General features: G+C 42.2%; 1 protein-coding gene across 1 annotated transcript; it reads right to left on the reverse strand.

Annotated features, from left to right (window-relative positions):
• Positions 1-9,498: 9,498 nt before the first annotated feature.
• On the reverse strand, positions 9,499-13,808 carry LOC130079559 (sterile alpha motif domain-containing protein 9-like). Its single transcript, XM_056244869.1, has 3 exons — positions 13,554-13,808; positions 13,332-13,512; positions 9,499-12,278 (listed from the first exon to the last, which is right to left on the reverse strand). Exons 1-3 carry the CDS (start codon positions 13,806-13,808, stop codon positions 9,499-9,501), a joined length of 3,216 nt encoding a protein of 1,071 aa, XP_056100844.1.
• Positions 13,809-18,301: the final 4,493 nt, after the last annotated feature.

Consider the following 18,301-nt stretch of genomic DNA (forward strand, 5'->3'; position numbering starts at 1 on the left):
GTACGTACGCATGTGTGCACGTTGCAAGAAATTTCTTGCTTGAATAGTCCATAGTCCATTGTGCGTGTGTAAAGATCAGTATACATGCCAGTTCCTACAAGGTAAAGTAAACATTACATATACATTGGACATTCATATCCACATGTCATTTTCCAACAATAAGCAAACCTTTGTAATCGGTCTGTCTATAACACTTGTCTTTGTTTTTAAGGTCAAGCTACGAACGATCCCTTTTGAATCTTTCTTTGTGTCAACGACTCTCCCCAACATCCAAGATCCCCTAGGGGCGGTAGGGTCTGCAATTAACACGATGTCACCATTTGCATAGTTTCTTTTCTCTTTAAGCCATTTTTGTCTTTCTTGTAGGTTTGGAAGATACTCTCTAACCCATCTTTTCCAAAACATATCAGCTAAGTATTGTACTTGCTTCCATCTGCGTCTACTATACACATCTGATTTCTGAAATAAGCCGGGCGGTAATGTGGGTTGTCCTTTGAGAAGTAAAAGGTGGTTGGGTGTTAAAGCAACACCATGTGATTTTTCCTCAGCGGTCGCCCTACAGTTTGGAAGCAGAATTGTCCATTACTGCTGTCGTAAATAATTTAGCCTTCCGCAGCCGACTGTCGCACGCGCACGCTCGCTGTTTATCCAGCACCGGCTTTGGAATCAATGGGGGGGGGGGGGGGGGGGCGGGGGGGGGGGATGGGGGGCGGCTGGTGGCGGGTTGACTAGCTTTCGTGAGGCACACTCGCAAGGTCTCTCGCTCTCTCTCTCTCAGCCGTGCTCGCGCTATGTATGTTATGCGCGCAGTATGTTCTGTCTCGCATGCGCGCTCTAGATTCCGGCAGATCTGAACTAATTTGCGGGCATCAGGGAGACGCAGGAGACTCCCGGGAGACTTGGGATGTCTGCAATGGCCACAGACAATTTGAGGAAGTGGTGGGGGAAGTGACGTATGCCGTTAAGCAGTCGAATTTTGTAGTTATTTTTGTGCACGGGTTCCTACCCGAAACCCGAAGTTACATAGTGCCAGTAAAAGCGATACAGACCACGTCAGGCTATGGCAGACGTGTCATTTAACTTATTTTAAGTCGATGTACCATCACAAGGGTCTTGGAAATATATTATGAAGGTTGAAAAACTACATAGTGTTACTTTAAAGGTTCGAGGTCATTTGGACTATCTGGGTTTGAGGTAAGTGGGCGACTATTCATTATGGCTTCTACCTCACAGATACAAGTGTGAAGGGATTTGTCGTCTACTATTTGATCCTTTGTTAGTGATAGAAGTATTAGTTTGACCTGTTTTATTAACCTCTCCCATACTCCTCCAAAGTGTGAAGAGGCAGGTGGGTTGTAAGTCCATTCTATGCCCTTTTGTTGCAGAGCAACTTGGAGTTTGTTGCTTTGGTTCCATTCCTTTATGGCATTCTTTAGTTCACGATCGGCTGAAGTCAGGTTAGTTCCATTGTCAGATCTTATTTGCCGAACTTGCCCTCGTCTGCTTATAAATCTGCGGAAAGCGTTGATACATGAATCAGTGTCAAGTGAATTGGCTATTTCCAAATGTACTGCTCGAGTTGTGAAACATGTAAAAATGACACCGTATCTGTAGGAGCCATTTCTGACATTTATGTTGAAGTTAATTTAATGACCCCTGCTGGTGAATCATGATCTTACGGTCTTGGAAGGCCTTGGAACAGAAGGAGTTAAATTTGCAACACGTAGGGGGAAGCTTGGTGTTTTAACACGCAAACGAAATGAAATCAATAGTCTTATTGAAGCTGGACAGGACAAAGAAACTGTTAGGAAACAAGTTAACTCGTTTGATGGATTTTTCTTTGTCCTGTCCAGCTTCAATGAGACTATAGGAGACTCCTATTATTGTACCTATTTAGCCGGTAGCAATAAGAGGGCCGGTGTGTAGGAGCCATTTCTGACATTTATGTTGAAGTTAATTTAATGACCCCTGCTGGTGAATCATGATCTTACGGTCTTGGAAGGCCTTGGAACAGAAGGAGTTAAATTTGCACACCTGTGCCAATTAGTGGCATTAAGGCAGACAAAGGAGGATTCTGGTTGAACAGTGTTTTGTGTTTTGGACGTTGGAAATGCATGGACGCCAGCAGGCATATGGTTATCAATTTATTTACTTGTTGGTTTATTTATCGAGAGAATCAAATACTATGCTGGAATAAAACGAACAATCTATTGAAACCCCTGAGGCGTCCGAAGTGACTTACTGGAAGGCACTACACAATCTTTTAACTTCACTGCATCCTCTTTTTACTATAATTGGACCGAAGAAGTCTGCACCAACAAAGGTAAATGGTGGTAAATCTGGTGTTATTCTTTCTTTTGGCAAATCTGCCATTTTTTGTTCTCCTAGATTTGAATGTAGGCGTCTACAGAACACACATTCAGACCGTATTTTTCTAGCAAGGGAAACTGCTGCTGGAATCCAGTATTGCTGTCGCAGTTTGGCCAACATATGGTTCCTTCCACAGTGACCTAGTTGTTCATGAATGTGTTTCGACACCAGTTTGGACACATGATGGTGTTTTGGAAGAATCATAGGATGTTTTCGATCCTCTGGCATAGCCATTCTGCTTAATCTCCCTCCTGTACGAAGTAATCCATCTTGCAGAATAGGATCAAGCCTACAAATGTGGCTCTGATGACTGACATGAGCGTTTTCCTTTTGCAAGGTTTCAATTTCTTCTGGAAATGCCTCCATTTGAGTAAAGCGTACAATTGCATTTTTTGACTGCTTGCATTTTTCTTTCCATCAGACATTGTTTCTCTGCATTGGAGTCCTTAATACTCATGTTGGTAAGTATTTCCTTTCTTTTCAGACTTAATTGCAAGAGAACGTCTTTTAGCTTAAGTAGCCATGCTACTGCTCTGGTTAGATTATTCCAATTTGAGTGATAGTGTATGAATGTGTGAGTAGGATTTTGTTCTTCCTTTACAATTAAATTCATGATGAGAACATCCTTCTTCACTTCCACATCATCATCATCATCATCATCTTCTTCATGTGTTTGTATGGCAATGTCAGAATTTGTCCATTCAGATTCCTGACATTTGAGAAATTCTGGACCATTCAGCCAAACCTTTGAATTCAGAAGAGCACTGGCCTTGAGACCACGAGATGCACAATCTGCTGGATTTTGTTTAGTGTTTATGTATCTCCATTGTTTTACTTTGCTCATTTCTCTGATAGTATTCACTCTATTAGCCACGAATGTTTTAAATCTTTTGTTCTCATTCTGAATGTATTTCAATGTTGATGTACTATCAGTCCAGAAAATGGAGTTCTCGAGAGCAAGTTGTAACTCTGCTTTGATAAGTCTATCCATTCGTACTGCGAGTACTGCTGCAGTGAGTTCCATTCTTGGCATTGTAGTTTGTTTCAGTGGTGCAACTCGTGATTTCCCCATTATAAATGAGGTGTGCACTTCATGTTCTAAATTTGTGAGACGAAGGTACGTGACACAGCCATAACCACTTTCAGACGCATCACTAAAGTGGTGTAGTTCTGCAGATGTTATCGGATCAAAGCCCTTTGGCTTGAGACATCTGTTGACACTGAGCTCTCTAATGCAACTTAGACCTGCCGTCCATTCATGCCACAGCTGTATGTAGGGGTCTGGTAAGGCTTTGTCCCAGGCATAATTCAGCTTGCAAAGATCTCGCAGAATGTTCTTAGCAGTAAGGACGAATGGAGAGATGAAACCAAGAGGATCGTATACTGAGGATATGATGGACAGTATTCCCCTTCGAGTACATGGCTGATGTTTCAGGCTTACTGCAAAGCTGAGTTTGTCTCTTTCTATGTGCCATTGTATGCCAAGAGTTCTTTCTGTAGGAAGATCACTGTATTCCAAGTTAAGGTCTTTGACCTCCTTTGCTCTGGCTGCTTGTGGAATGGACATTAGGACTGTTCTGCTGTTACTTATCCATTTGTGCAAACGAAAGCCTCCCATTGAGCAAGCTCTTTCAAGCTCTTTGCACAACGTCACAGCATCAGCTTCAGTAGCCACAGATTTTAAGCAATCATCTACATAGAAATTTTGCTTAATTGTTTCCATTGTTTCCGGCAAAAAGAGATCTTTGAAATCTTGGGCAGTTTGTCTGAGGGCGAAACTAGCACAACTTGGTGAAGACGTTGCTCCAAATAAGTGCCATAGAAAGCGCAAAAAATCCACGTGCTTCTCCATAATTCTCACTTGGTGAAACATGCTTTCCACGTCTGCCATAATGGCGATTGGCTCCTGGCGGAAGCGCAACAGGACGCCTACCAAGTTATTGGTGAGATTTGGACCTTGCATCAATTTGCTATTCAAGGATATCCCCTGAAAGGATGCGGAGCAATCGAATACAACTCTCAGGGAGCCCTTCTTTGGATGGTGCACTCCATGATGTGGAATGTACCACACCTTTCCGCTTCGTGTTTCCAGTTCATCAGAGGGCACAGATTCTGCGTGGCCCTTTTCAAGCATTCCTTCTAAAAATTCAGTATACTCTCTATGATATTGTTCATTCTTTTCGAATTTTCTTTTCAGAGACATAGCACGTTGTTGTGCCTGTTGGTAATTGTTTGGCATCATTACATCATTTTCTTTAAAAGGTAACGGTAAGTAATAATGACCATTTCTTAGTTCCTTTGAACTTTCCATCATAGACATGAACTGTTTGTCTTCAACTGACATCTCTGATTTCTCCTCAGCTGCCAGTTCTGGAAAATCTTGATGATACTGTTTAATCAACAAGTCATTCAAATCTGCTACAGATATGCGGTTAACTACAGTACATGAGTGACTTCCTTGCATTTGACATGTTGTTTCTTGCATGAGCCCATTGACAACCCATCCCAAGGGTGTTCTAACAGCATATGGCCCATTACCTCTACTGTTTATTACCTTCCAAGGCTCCATAAGCTTTGCAGCATTTGTGCCTATTAACAACTCAATGTCAGCATCCAATTGTGGAATCTTCACCTCACGTAAGTATTTCCATTTGTCTATTGATTCTTGTATTGGTATGTGTCGTTTTGAAACTGGTAATTTTGTTTGAGTATAGACTTCTGGGAGTTTATGATACAGAAGGCCTTCCATACTGCTGACTTCAAGACCAGAGACTATACTGCTGCGGACATTTTTCTCCTGTCCCATTGTGCACAAGAGTATTGTGGTGTTTTTACCAGTGATGTTTAACTTTCTTTTCAATGAGTCCGTGCAAAATGTAGCTGAGCTACCGGGATCCAAAAATGCTTGAGTACTTATGACTTTATCTGAATTTGAGACTTTTACTTTGACTGGCACAATAGCAAGAGTGCATTGTTTTGATTGACTGAATCCCATTAGGTCATCATCTTCTACAGAAACCATAGCACTACTCAATGGTTTGTTTCCAGTTATGACGCAGTCATCTTTAATTCCATCCTTTTCTTTGCCAGTGAGAATGTGAAGGATGGTTGGATGAGACAGAGAACATGTTTCACATTTCATTCTGTTTTTGCAGGTTTTGCTAACATGTCCCTTTGTTAAACATCCAAAACACATCCCGTTTAGTTTCAGGAATTCTATTTTCTCACTATTTGGTTTAGACTTAAACTTTTCACAATTTTCGAATGTGTGATTTCTTTCACAAAATAGGCAAGGCCTTCCAAGCGCACACTTATTTATATTCAGTTTGTGTCCATATTGTGACTCGTTCTTTTTTATTTCAGGTGCCTGAGCAACTGTAGTGGCAAAGCTGGTCCTCCCACTAAGCTTGGTGAATGTTTTTTGTGGTTTAGGTCTTGACGTTACTTTGCTCTCTGTTGAGTTGTGTATGTCACCGAAAATTGGATCAAGCATTGCTCTGGACTGTCTTTCAATAAAGTCTATCAAGTCCTTGAATGTTGCTCTGTGTTTGTTATCCTGCATGCTACACACATTTGCTCGCCATCTATCTCGCAGCCCAAATGGAAGTTTAGACATGATGAGTCTTAAGTTGGTGGAACTTTCAAGCTCTTTTAGGCCATCAATGTCTTGCATTGTATTGTAGCAGGTATATAAAAAGAGAGCATATGCTCGCAACCCATTGCCATCCTCTGGGCTGATGGTTGGCCAGTTCAAGGCTTTATTCATGTAAGCAGATGCTATTTTATAGCTGTTTCCAAAATTGTATTCTAGTTGCCTTTTAGCTTCTTTATACGCAGTGGATGAATCCATATGCATAAAGCTACTGACGAGGTTTCTGGGTTGGTCTCTTGTATACTGTTGTAAGTAGTATAGCCGGTCATCCATATTAGTAGTTTTATTCTCAATACATTGCTCAAATGCTTTGATGAACGTCCTATATTGAAGAGCATCACCATTAAATATGGGAATTTCTCTATCTGGCAGAAGAGAGAGTGTTTGCTGTTTCACTAACATTTCAGTGATTTCAGTTTGTCTTTTTAATACATCAGTGACGCTTGTATCATTGCCATTTGGGTGAATTACGCTTCCTATTGGCACTGAGACGCTTTGATTTGCACTTTGTTGTGCACCTACAGTTTGCCTAGGGTCAGTTCGAGGAGCTGATCCTTCTCTCTGGGTTCTCACTGGTCTTTGTACTGTTGCAGGGGTATCATACTTCCTTGATGTCCCGTATTTGTATACGCCCGACACTGAACGTTGTTTTTCAGCTTCTCTGAATACCCTAACCTTTGCCTCTGCAGCAGCAAGTTCACAATTTATGACCAATTTCTCTTTTCTTGCTTTTAATTTTGCAATGATATTTGCTTCTTCGATATCAAGATCAATTTTTTCATTCAAAGCCTCCGCCTTTGCTCTAATAGCCGCACATTCTGCTTCGGCCTTTAGATGAGTGAAAGATTCTCGTGACGCGCAACTGAGAGCGCTTGTTGCTTTGACACTGTGCGCTACTTGAGATGCGCTATCTTGGGGCTGAACCGAACCAATATCGTCCTGCTCCTCCTCTTCCTTTTCACCATCTTGATCAACCTCGAGCCAGTTTGTGACACCTTCTAAGAAGCTTTTGAAAAGTTGATATTTGGGTTGGTACCAGTCTTCGTTATCGGCCTCTTTTTCGTATGCATCTTTCGTCAATTTTTGTACAGTTACTTGTAAACTAATAAACTCAGCAAAAAATCCATCAAACGAGTTAACTTGTTTCCTAACAGTTTCTTTGTCCTGTCCAGCTTCAATAAGACTATTGATTTCATTTCGTTTGCGTGTTAAAACACCAAGCTTCCCCCTACGTGTTGCAATTAACTTAAACAGTTCTTTTTCTTCGTACAAATCCTGCTCTTCAGGCTCTTCGTCTGCCATTTTTCAAAGATAAACTCAAACTTCAACACACAAATGAGAAGACAAACGAAAGTGAAAAAGCCCATTCAGTTTGTGGTGTAAGCACGGCGGCTCACGTTCAAAGTCATTGTATGAGCGCAGCGGCTCGCTCCAATTCAGCGTTTTACTCACGAACGTCCAAGGAGATAAAGGTTAAATCCTCACACACTCAAAAAAATGAAATGTTGGCTTTACTTAACTTTTTTATGTAAACAGGTTCCACCGGTTCCACATAACTATGTTTCGTTAAACAAACATAATATGTTCATGTAACTTCAACATCATGGAATTTGGTCATTTTAAGCGACCCAATTAAACTCTGAGCTAATGAGTTAATTAAGTGAATAACTGAGTGATGATTGAGCATTATTGAAGACACCTGATGTTAACAAGCAGAATCTCTGAAGGAGAAAACCGGAATGTTTAAGTCACCATTATGGAGATAAGTCTGTGTTTTAGTTGGGCTCTTGACCATTAACTTATGAACTTTAGATTTTGTTTGGTTGCTGTACATGAGTTATAACAGCCGGATGAACAAATTGAAAAGGTCATCTGATGGTGTTGACTGTGTTTTAACATAATTATTATTTCACAATCATTTGACCTGAGTCACTGAACTTATATTAAACCGAATTTCTTTAAGTTTACCTTATGGATAATAGCAGCACTGTCATTGTAGAGCATACTATTTTTAGACTTTTCAATGAAATTCAAATGATCAAATCAATAAATAAAAAAGAAACTTTCTAAAAAAAAAATGTTTTGAATAGGCTCACACAGACATCAAGAATCAGCCTGTGAATCGCAACAATGGTGACAATTATAAAGCATGTTGCAGTGCATTCTGGGTGCCACCAATCAAAACTCGTTCATGGCTCCCATCATGCATTGCTGCATGAATAAATAATGAGCTTATGATCTGTTTGTCACCATTGCTGAGATTCATATGCTGATTCTTGATGTCTGTGTGTGCCTACTCAAGACATTTTTTAAGAAGTTTCTTTTTTTATGTCTTGATTTGATCATTTGAATTTCATTGAAAAGCCTAAAAATAGTATGCTCTACAATGACAGTAAGGTAAACTTAACTCAGAAATTGGGTTCAATATAAGTTCAGTGATTGAGGTCAAATGATTGTGAAATAATGATTATGTTAAAACACAACCAACACCATCAGATCACCTTAGTTCATTGTTCATCCGGCTGCTATAACTCATGTACAGCAACCAAACAAAATCTAAAGTTAATAAGTTAATGGTCAAGAGCCCAACTAAAACAAATACTTATCTCCATAATGGTGACTTAAACATTCCGGTTTTCTCCTTCAGAGATTCTGCTTGTTAACATCAGGTGTCTTCAATAATGCTCAATCATCACTCAATTATTCACTTAATTAACTCATTAGCTCAGAGTTTAATTGGGTTGCTTAAAATGACCAAATTCCATGATGTTGAAGTTACATGAACATATTATGTTTGTTTAACGAAACATAGTTATGTGGAACCGGTGGAACCTGTTTACATAAAAAAGTTAAGTAAAGCCAACAAATCATTTTTTTGAGTGCATATTTCCAGCGGGAAACATGTATAATCCACATACTTTAGAGAATGCAGCTCCCATTCTTCCAAGTTTCCTATGGGAAAATCCGTAAATCCAACTTTCCAAACGCAGGTGACTTCCAAATGTTCCAATGCAGCGGTTTTCAAATGTGAAAAAGCCCATTCAGTAAGTCACTTCGGACGCCTCAGGGGTTTCAATAGATTGTTCGTTTTATTCCAGCATAGTATTTGATTCTCTCGATAAATAAACCAACAAGTAAATAAATTGAAAACCATATGCCTGCTGGCGTCCATGCATTTCCAACGTCCAAAACACAAAACACTGTTCAACCAGAATCCTCCTTTGTCTGCCTTAATGCCACTAATTGGCACAGGTGTGCAAATTTAACTCCTTCTGTTCCAAGGCCTTCCAAGACCGTAAGATCATGATTCACCAGCAGGGGTCATTAAATTAACTTCAACATAAATGTCAGAAATGGCTCCTACAATATCAAATATTATATCTGGTGTCTGAATAATTTTTGGTTTGACTGTATATCATCTACATTTTGAACACAACTGAACTTCACTACTGACAAATGCTTGGCAAATATGTGATTTATAAGTCTGACAAATAAAGCATATACTCACAGTTGTGATATGTGATGTTGAAGGCGACAGGTCCTCTGATTGTGAAGCCGAGGTAGAAAGACACGCGTCCTTGTTTGCTAACTTTGGCCTGTTTGTAGGCGTTGACTTCAATCTGTTGCCCGTTTCTAACAGCAAACACTCGATGATCCTCCACCTTCCCTTCGATTCGCTGAAGACATTCAACTTCTACACTTTCATATACTTCAGCGAGGAGCATCAGATCCATTTGGTGCAGTCTTGAGTTCTGATGTGGTTTTAAGGCATGAACGAGTCTCTGCAAGCCTTCTCCTTTCCCGTAGAAGAACAGAGGAACCAGGAAGCGACGGTGAAGATGTTTCTGATAGGTCCTCTTGTATGACTGACTCATATATTGCACACAGTCTCCAAGGTTTGGAGGGTTTGGCTTTGCTTCATCGGGCCAAAAGAGCAAAAGGACCAAGAGGTAAAACTCTGGGCTTCTGCCTTCAGCTTCTGTCGACCAAAGTTTCTGTAACATGTCCTGAAGCTCTTCTGTTCCTCCCGCCGGTTCACCCGCCTGACTCAAGATGAGGTTGGCAAGAATGTAGAGGACGGTTTGGGTTTCATCTTCGGACTGGGGTTTTTCAATCGCACTCAAATTCTGTTTAAGTACATTGATGTCAGATTTTAGGAAATTAAGCATTCCTGCAAAAGTCTTCTGTTTTCTCTCATTCAGGGTCTCTTCTTCAGTCTGCGTTCCCTGTGTAAAGTATAGCTTGTAGCAATCCTCAACATCTCTACGGACGTATTCTAGTTCCTCTTTTTTGATGCTTGGGCTTGAGAATGTCAGGTACCATTCAAAGAAATCATACTTGGACTCAACTTTACCTCTGAGATCATTGATGAAATCATGGTATTGTTGTTCAAGAGGATTCTTTGGACTGATTAAATCATAAATCTCCTTGCAAACCTGTAGAAAACCAAAGTGGCCCCAGATATTGAATTTGGTGTCGTCATCTAACTTGTCTTCAGCTGCTTTCTCTTCATCTTCAAATGCTTTAATGGCAGACTCTGCAACGCGCAAACGCGTATCTGTAAATGGTTTATTCACGTTAACCCATATACTTCCAGTCCAGATCCTCGACAGGTGGTTTTTGTGAACTTGCCCCAATGTGTCCCTAATATGAGATGTTTTGGGGTCTCTTTCAATTGCCTCTTTTGCCCATTTCTCTGCCTCACGGTATTTTCTTTTCTCAGTAACCTTGATGTAATACAAACGTGAAAGTGCTTGAGGATAAAACGGGTTTGTGGAGAACAAATGTGAAGCCCTCTCCAACAAACCAATGCATTCGTTAGTTTTACCTTCCCTCATGATGTCAAGAATCAGTCTGGAAAACATCTCCTTTCCTGTCAGACCCTGAGGTCTTGTGAACAACAATCTCTTGCAGATTTGCTCATAATCACTCTCATTTCCTTTCACCATCTTGTTCAAAAAGTCAAGAGTAATGTCAAATCTTGTCAGATTGTTCTTAATGACCATTTTCAGACATGCATCAGCAATCATCGGATGTTTCAGACGTATGCAGTTTGCTTTTCCGTCAGAGAAAATCACTATGAGATCCATGAAAGGCTTCATTATCTCTTCCACCGAAGGTTTTCCATCAGTGAATTTCTCGCACAAAGACTTCGACAAGTGTGAACCCGGGACATATGAATTTATCAAAGCCAAAAAACTGAGAACTTTTGTGCTGCTGGACGTTTTGTCCTTTTCAATGAGATTGACCATTTCTCCTGTGATCACTTTCTCTGCGTCCTCTCTCTGGAAACCTCCCCGCATTATGTTAAAGGCATGAAACGTTTTTGACATTTCCTTGTGTTTTTTTTCAATCTCCAGGCTTTTCTGAGCAAACCTCTCCTTCTCCTCTGGTAAGAGCTCCAGTTTCAGCTTCACATGGCCTTTCCCTCGAACAACACTCTTTGTAACAGCATTAATAATGACGAATGCAGGACCGTCGGTCTGATCTTGCTGAAGCTTTGACTGCAGTTTCTTTAATAAGTAACGGAGTGGCTCGTCATCACTGTGATCCAACAGGAGAAGCACAGGTTTTTTATGTGTTTTATATTTTCTGAACAGTTCATTTGCCAGATTTTCAATCTCTCTTGTAAACTCTTTATTTTCTGAAATCTCTGTTCTGAACGGGTCTTTCCAGGTTTCACATGTGAACTTGTCACTCAACTCCTGCAGTATCTCTACGGCTAGTGCTGATCCGCCGCTGTCTTCATCGCACAACAGATTTATGGTTGTAACTTTCCACTGGCTTTTTCTCTGTAGTCGGATCTGTTGCGGAAGTTTTTCCTTCAATAGTTTGATTTTATCTTCAGAGGGTTTGGAAGCAAGAAACAGTGTGTCTTTTAGACTGAAGTCTTCAGTGTTCCAGTCCAGTAGGATCACGACTGGAGTTTGAGTGTTAATGCCCCTATCATGGATTTCTTTAATCAGGTTTTCCCAGAGCTCATTCTTGATAGGCAGATTATTGTCCCGCTTTCCCTTGGTGTCTAGTAGCAGCAGCACAGTTTTCTGATCTTGTTCTGCATGTTCTTCATTAGACAGCAGAAAAAGGTCCAGCACTTGTTTCGACAGCTCTTTGGTGTCTATGTCAGAATCGATGGCTCTGGCACATCTGAGATCTCTCCGGAAGTGCCAAAGCACCTGCATGCCGAGGGTTGATCCCCCACTGCCAGGCTGGTGTCGTAAAGAAACATCACTGATAAGACAGCTTTTTTTTTTCTCTTCTCAATTAAATGTATTAAATAATTAAAGCCGTCCCTTTCGACCAATGGTAAGTTTACCGATGTGTAAAAATTCAGCCAAGTTGGTGGGGCTCCTTGGAGAAAGTCGAGCTCTTGCTGTCTGGCTCTGTCCGGGTTTATCTCTACAGCCTCAAACATATCGGACCATACAATGTCGAGGCATGATAGTGAATTTCTAAGTTCAGGTGGAATTGAGATTGTTTCACCCGCATTGCATGAAGGTAATTGGTACATCATCAATCCTCTTTTATTTTCACAGTTGTCTCAAAATTGTTGATATGTTCCTGCGAAGAACAGGAACCAAGAATCAAGAATCAAGAAGAACGGGATGGGTATAGTTCTTAGCAATGGCTAAATAAACACAAAATAACAAAGATAAAGGATTAGTGGAAGATGTGCCGAGTGGGAACAAAAGAAACATCCATGGCATAGACATAAGACAAAAATCACATTACCATGATTCCACACCTAACAAGAAATGCTAGGATTTGCTTGTTAGTACACGTTATTATTTGTAGCTTCATTCAAAAATATTAAAATATTAAACTTCACAACATAAATCCACCTGCACATATTTGACAATCGGAGTATTAGATATTCCTGCTATAAGCTAACAAATTTGTGAATATTTTGAATATAAAAGGAAAAATGTAATAAAAGCAGATCATCAATGCTATTGTGGCTGCGGTGTGTCACATGACAAGCAATGACACGTCACCATTGAAACCATAAAGTGATATGATCTAAGTAACGGTCGCCTTGAAAAACATTTTAGATTTAAATGTGTCGTTGTTTTGCTTTGAGTGTATGGTCAATAAATAAAGGAATTAATAGAGATGGGCACACAAATGACCAAATTGCCTCCCGTTTGTCGCGCCCCACTTGTCATGTCTCTATTGCCCACCAGTGTGACGAGCCCCACACTTTGAGAAACGCTGGCTTAGGTGGAGGGGCCCCTTTGTTAGTGGGCCTGATACACACGAACAACTGTTCAGACAACTGCTCACATTAGTGGGGACTTTAGGAACATGCCAGATCCCATGTTGGCACCCTGGTACGAGCTGCAGGCCTCAGCCTCAGAGCACCACGGAGGAAACAAGATACCTATGGGGTCTTTACCCAAAGACATTCCACCTAAAGGAATGTGGTAAGCACCTATGGCCGCCATATAAACCTTTAAAGTGGACCGGGATAGACCTGCAGTGAACCGCTCCTGCATTGGAACAACCGGGAAGTTAACTGGGTCCAACTGACGGTCACTACATCATGTGAAGTGAAGACTCTCCACTTCAGAGCATAAAGTTTTCTCATGGAGGGAGCTCTGAAGTGTAGAATGGTCTCCACAACCTTAGTTGAGAGACCTGTCCCTATGAGCTGGGTCCCCTCAGAGGTTCCACAGTTCTGGACGGGGGTGAACGATCGAGTCCCCTGCTTGGGACAGAAGGTCCTTCCTGACGGGTAACTCCAGCGGAGGTCCGTTCGAGGAGAGACACTAGATCGGGGTACCATACCCGGCCCGGCCACCGTGGGGCTATAAGAAGTAGGCGTACATGGTCCCTGCAAACTCTCTCCAGAACTCCCGGAAGTAGAGCGATCGGGGGAAAACGTACAAACGTAGTTTCGGCCACGGCTGTACCATCGGATCCAGTCCCAGAGGAGTTGGATGCATCAGGGAGAACCAGAGTGGACAGTGAGACGTCTCTCGAGACGCAAACGGATCCACTTGTGGCTGGCCGAACACCCTCCATATCTGCTCCACACCCTCGAGGTGGAGCTTCCATTCCCCGGGCCTGGGCCCTGCCTCAACAGCATGTCTGCTCCCATACTCTGACCACAGAGGGATTTGGTGCACCAGTTTGCAGAGTGGACGCAAGCGCAAACCCCCATGGTGATTTAAATAGGCCACCGTCGATGTGTTGCCTGTGCGGACCAACACATGATGGCCCCTGAGATCTGTGTGGAAGTTCCTCAGAGCAAAGAAAACAGCCATCGGCCAGCAGTCGGTGGATGTGCCATGAGAGATGGTGGTCCCTCCACAGACCCTGAGTCGAGCGTCCTGCTAGGATTGCTAACCAGCCTGTGAGAGAGGCATCTGTCATTAGCGTCTTATGACGACAAGAAGCTCCCAATACGGGACCCTGGGACAGAGGTTTCTTCCACATATCTAGGGCACAAAAGCATCGCCACGTGATCCTGATCTTGCGAAAGTAGTTGCCCCTCGGGGAAAACCCTTTGGTCCTGAGCCACCACTGCAGGGTCTCATGTAAAACAGGCCAAAAGGTATCATGTTGGACCCAACAGTCTGCTGCCATCAGACCCAACAGCCTCTGAAACTGTTTGACAGTGAGTGACTGGTCTAGCGTTATTCTTTTCACAGCTGAAAGGACTCTATGCGTGCCGTTGAGAGCCGGTGAGAGGCCTGCATCAACATTGAGTCCCAACGCCTAGAAAGGTGGTCCTCTGTAATGGAGAAAGCACACTCTTGTTGGCGTTTAGCCGTAACCCCAACTCTCTCATGTGTGCGAGGACGACATCTCGTCAATCAACCAATCGTCGATATAGTTCATGATGCGAATACCCTGCAGACGCAGAGGAGCCAGAGCTGCATCTACGCATTTCGTGAAGGTGTGGGGTGATAGTGCTAGGCCGAACGGAAGAACTCGATATTGGTCAGCTTTGCCCCTGAAAGCAAACCTCAGGACCTTCCTGTGATATGTTATTATGGATAAATGGAAGTATGCGTCCTTGAGATTTATCGTGACAAGCTAGTCCTCGGATATGATCTGTGGCACGATTTGTCTCAACGTTAACATTTAGAACTTTAGTTGCATGACTGACTTGTTCAGAACTCTCAGATCCAAAATGGGACGCAACCCCCCATCCTCCTTTGGAGCGATGAAATGCCGGCTGTATAGGACCCGGTGTCCTGATGGAGGGGGGGACATGTTCTATGGGCCCGTTCTCCAGCAGGGTTTTCACTTCTTGTTCCTTTACCAGGTGCTCGGGCCCACCACGGTAGATAGGACTCCCATAAACCCTGGTGGGCAAGACACGAACTGCATTTGATAACCCTTTCCTATAGTTTGCAGGGCCCAACGAGAAACATTTGGCAGTAGCTTCCACGCTGCCAAAAATTATACTAGTGAAACCAGAGCCGGATTATCCACAAGGGCACTTGGGCCAGTGCCCAGGGGCCCCAACCATTCACAACCACTAGGGGGGCACCACATGACACAAGGTTTAAAAATATTTTTCGTAAATTGTTATATTATTAACTTGAAATTCTTGAAAGACCATACATAACTCGTTTATGAACACTAATTTAACAATCATAATAATAAATTATAAATAAATAAAGATTACATGACCAGGCACTATCACTCTCCCCTCCCCAATCTGTCAGAGTTGAGTTGGTCCACAAGTACGCGCAAATGTGTAATTTTTTTAACGGCTACAGAAAATTAATCTAAATCAAAAATGGACAGACATAATTTGAGTGGTTTTGCAAAAAGAAAGTTAAAGAAAGACAAGGACGCTAGACGTTTAGCTACAATTCAAAATGTTCCAGGGATCGAAAGTTTTTTTTAGAGAACATCACAGGAATTGCGATCACTAGCAGCGCTGAGTCTGACAATGCCGGAGCTGACTGTGCAAAGAAACAAAGGTAACAAAGAAATGGACTTTGGGGATGTAGTTGACACCTTTGCTAATCTAATCATCATTTTTTTGCTAAACTTAATACATGAAAACGTTTTACCAGATTTAGTGCTACACTTATTCTCTCTTATTTGTTCCCCACTAAATAATTTTTTTTTTTTTTTTTTTTTTTTTACTAAATGTTCAGATTTTATACAATTATTGTGCACTTGTGATTTTTCTAGACTAAATTTTACTGCTGAGTTACCCACTAATCTAGTTTATAATATAATTTTTGTCATAGGTTATATGATCATATATTTTTTTATATATTTTTTTATAATGAAGTTGTCTGTATTAAGTAGATTGTGTTTAACACAAAATAGTGATTATCAGTTCAACACACAGAGTTATAGAAATTCTACTTGATTTAAAAAAAAAAAAAACTGCGCGGGTATCGGATCGGTATAATTCGATACTCAGAATTTTTGGATCAGTTCAGAAAAAATGGTATCGGGACATCCCTAAGATTTTCTGGTAGGCTATATCTAAGTTACCCAGGAGCTCTGTTGACATAGGCTTAGCTAACGCTAGCTACAGTTTGATGAATTGAGTTGAACACAGCAGGAGAGAACGCAACATTAGCCAGCTAGCTAAAGCTCCGGTGGAAAATTATTAGCTAACGCTATGGAGGCCATAATATTTTTGACTCATGGTTGAAGTTAAGTTCCCTTTCAAGGGAACTTCGAGTTGCGTCAAACGCTGTGGGAACGCCCCTGCGTTGTGCGTCATGAAGCACGTATGGAATCAGCCCAATGGAGAGATGAAACGTCATAGGCCGGTGACGTCATCGACCAGGAAACTATAAAGCACCCCAAAAACACAAGCGCATCAGCTTCTGTCTGTCTTTAGTATTTGCTAGGCAGGAGTTATCACATTTACACCACACAAACAATTTTGTATGAGAGACTATGGCGAGCGAACGGCATTTAAGAAGTGTGTTCCTCCCTGCTCGCGCTATCTAACGGGCGGGGATACACACGTTCTTTGTGTTGTTTGTTTGGGAGTGCAGGATGGCCAGTCAGCTCTCGAGGGGGCTGGCTGCGAGCATTGCGAGCGTCTGCCTTTATGGACGCTCCGCTCCCGCCGGGCGCTCTCTGAGGAGAGTGCTAGGTGCGCGCTCCCCGCGGTTCGAGTCCCGCTTCTGCCGAGGCTGAGCGGCGACGCTTATCGTGGGGATCGCAAATGGATCTTTCAGCGGGGTTAGAGACGGGCTCTGCCTTATCTCTGCCTTTACCTGTTAGATCCAGTGTCTCAGCCCGGTTTGGAAGCACGCTCTGCGGTTTCTTCCGCCCGGGCTGAGGCACCAGTACTGCAACTATCGTTATATAGTTATAAAAACTAGGAGATAAAAATAGCAGTATTGACGAGGGAGATGTGGAGGACTCGCCACCTAACACTCCCGAAAGCGAAGAGCTCATGGAGGTTCTCACTCGAGCTGTTTTAAAACTAAGCATTGAGTGGCCAGTTGCTATAGGCAGGAGTCTGTTATTAAATCTAAGTTAGATGAAAGATTTCTCCCTTCCCGTGTGCAACCTCCATGCCGGTGCTTGCCGTTTTTTCATGATCTCCATACTGAGGTGTCAAGATTATGGAAGAAGCAGGCTTCTGATATAATTTTAGCCCCCAATCATTCACATATTCAGATTTAACGGGGGCTAGGTTTTTGAAAAGAAAGGACGGCGCTTTGCCGCGGGTAGAAGAGACGCTTGCGAGCCATCTCTCTTCCGAGGCTGCATTGTCATTTAAAGCACCGGCATTACCTTCCAAGCCATTATGAAATATTTCGGGCTTTGTAAAGTGTATTTGGCGGCAGGTCAGGCTGCGTTGTGTCTGCATACAATGTCTATATTGCAGGCATACCAGGCTGATTTGCTAAAGGACGTGAGCATGAGTGAGGAGGCAGTACTGACGTGGTTCGAGAACTGCGTCAGGCTGCCGATTTGTGGTAAAATGATTTTTTTTTTCCAACATGAAACAGAAAGAGAAAGCTTTCTTTTAGATGATTCTCTCTCCCCTCTGGGGTTATTCAGTGACTTAGTTAATACTGTCATTGATAATTTCAGGAAGAAAAGAAGCAGGCAGCAGCTTTTAAAGGGTTTCTTCCATTAAAAGTTCACGTCCACGGGGCTGCTGGGCGGGAGCAGCCCCGGCCGTCCACGAGCTCATCGCATAGGCGCAGCAAAGCAGAGTATCGGCTGGAACGTGGGACCAGACGCGGCACTCTCAGCCAAAGCTTTTTGAAAAATAAACATAATATAATATAATATAATATATATATATATATATATATATATATATATATA

This window comes from Rhinichthys klamathensis, unplaced genomic scaffold, assembly GCF_029890125.1.
Source record: "Rhinichthys klamathensis goyatoka isolate OS25496 unplaced genomic scaffold, OSU_Roscu_1.1 h1tg001143l_1, whole genome shotgun sequence".
Classification (NCBI taxonomy): Eukaryota; Metazoa; Chordata; class Actinopteri; order Cypriniformes; family Leuciscidae; genus Rhinichthys; species Rhinichthys klamathensis.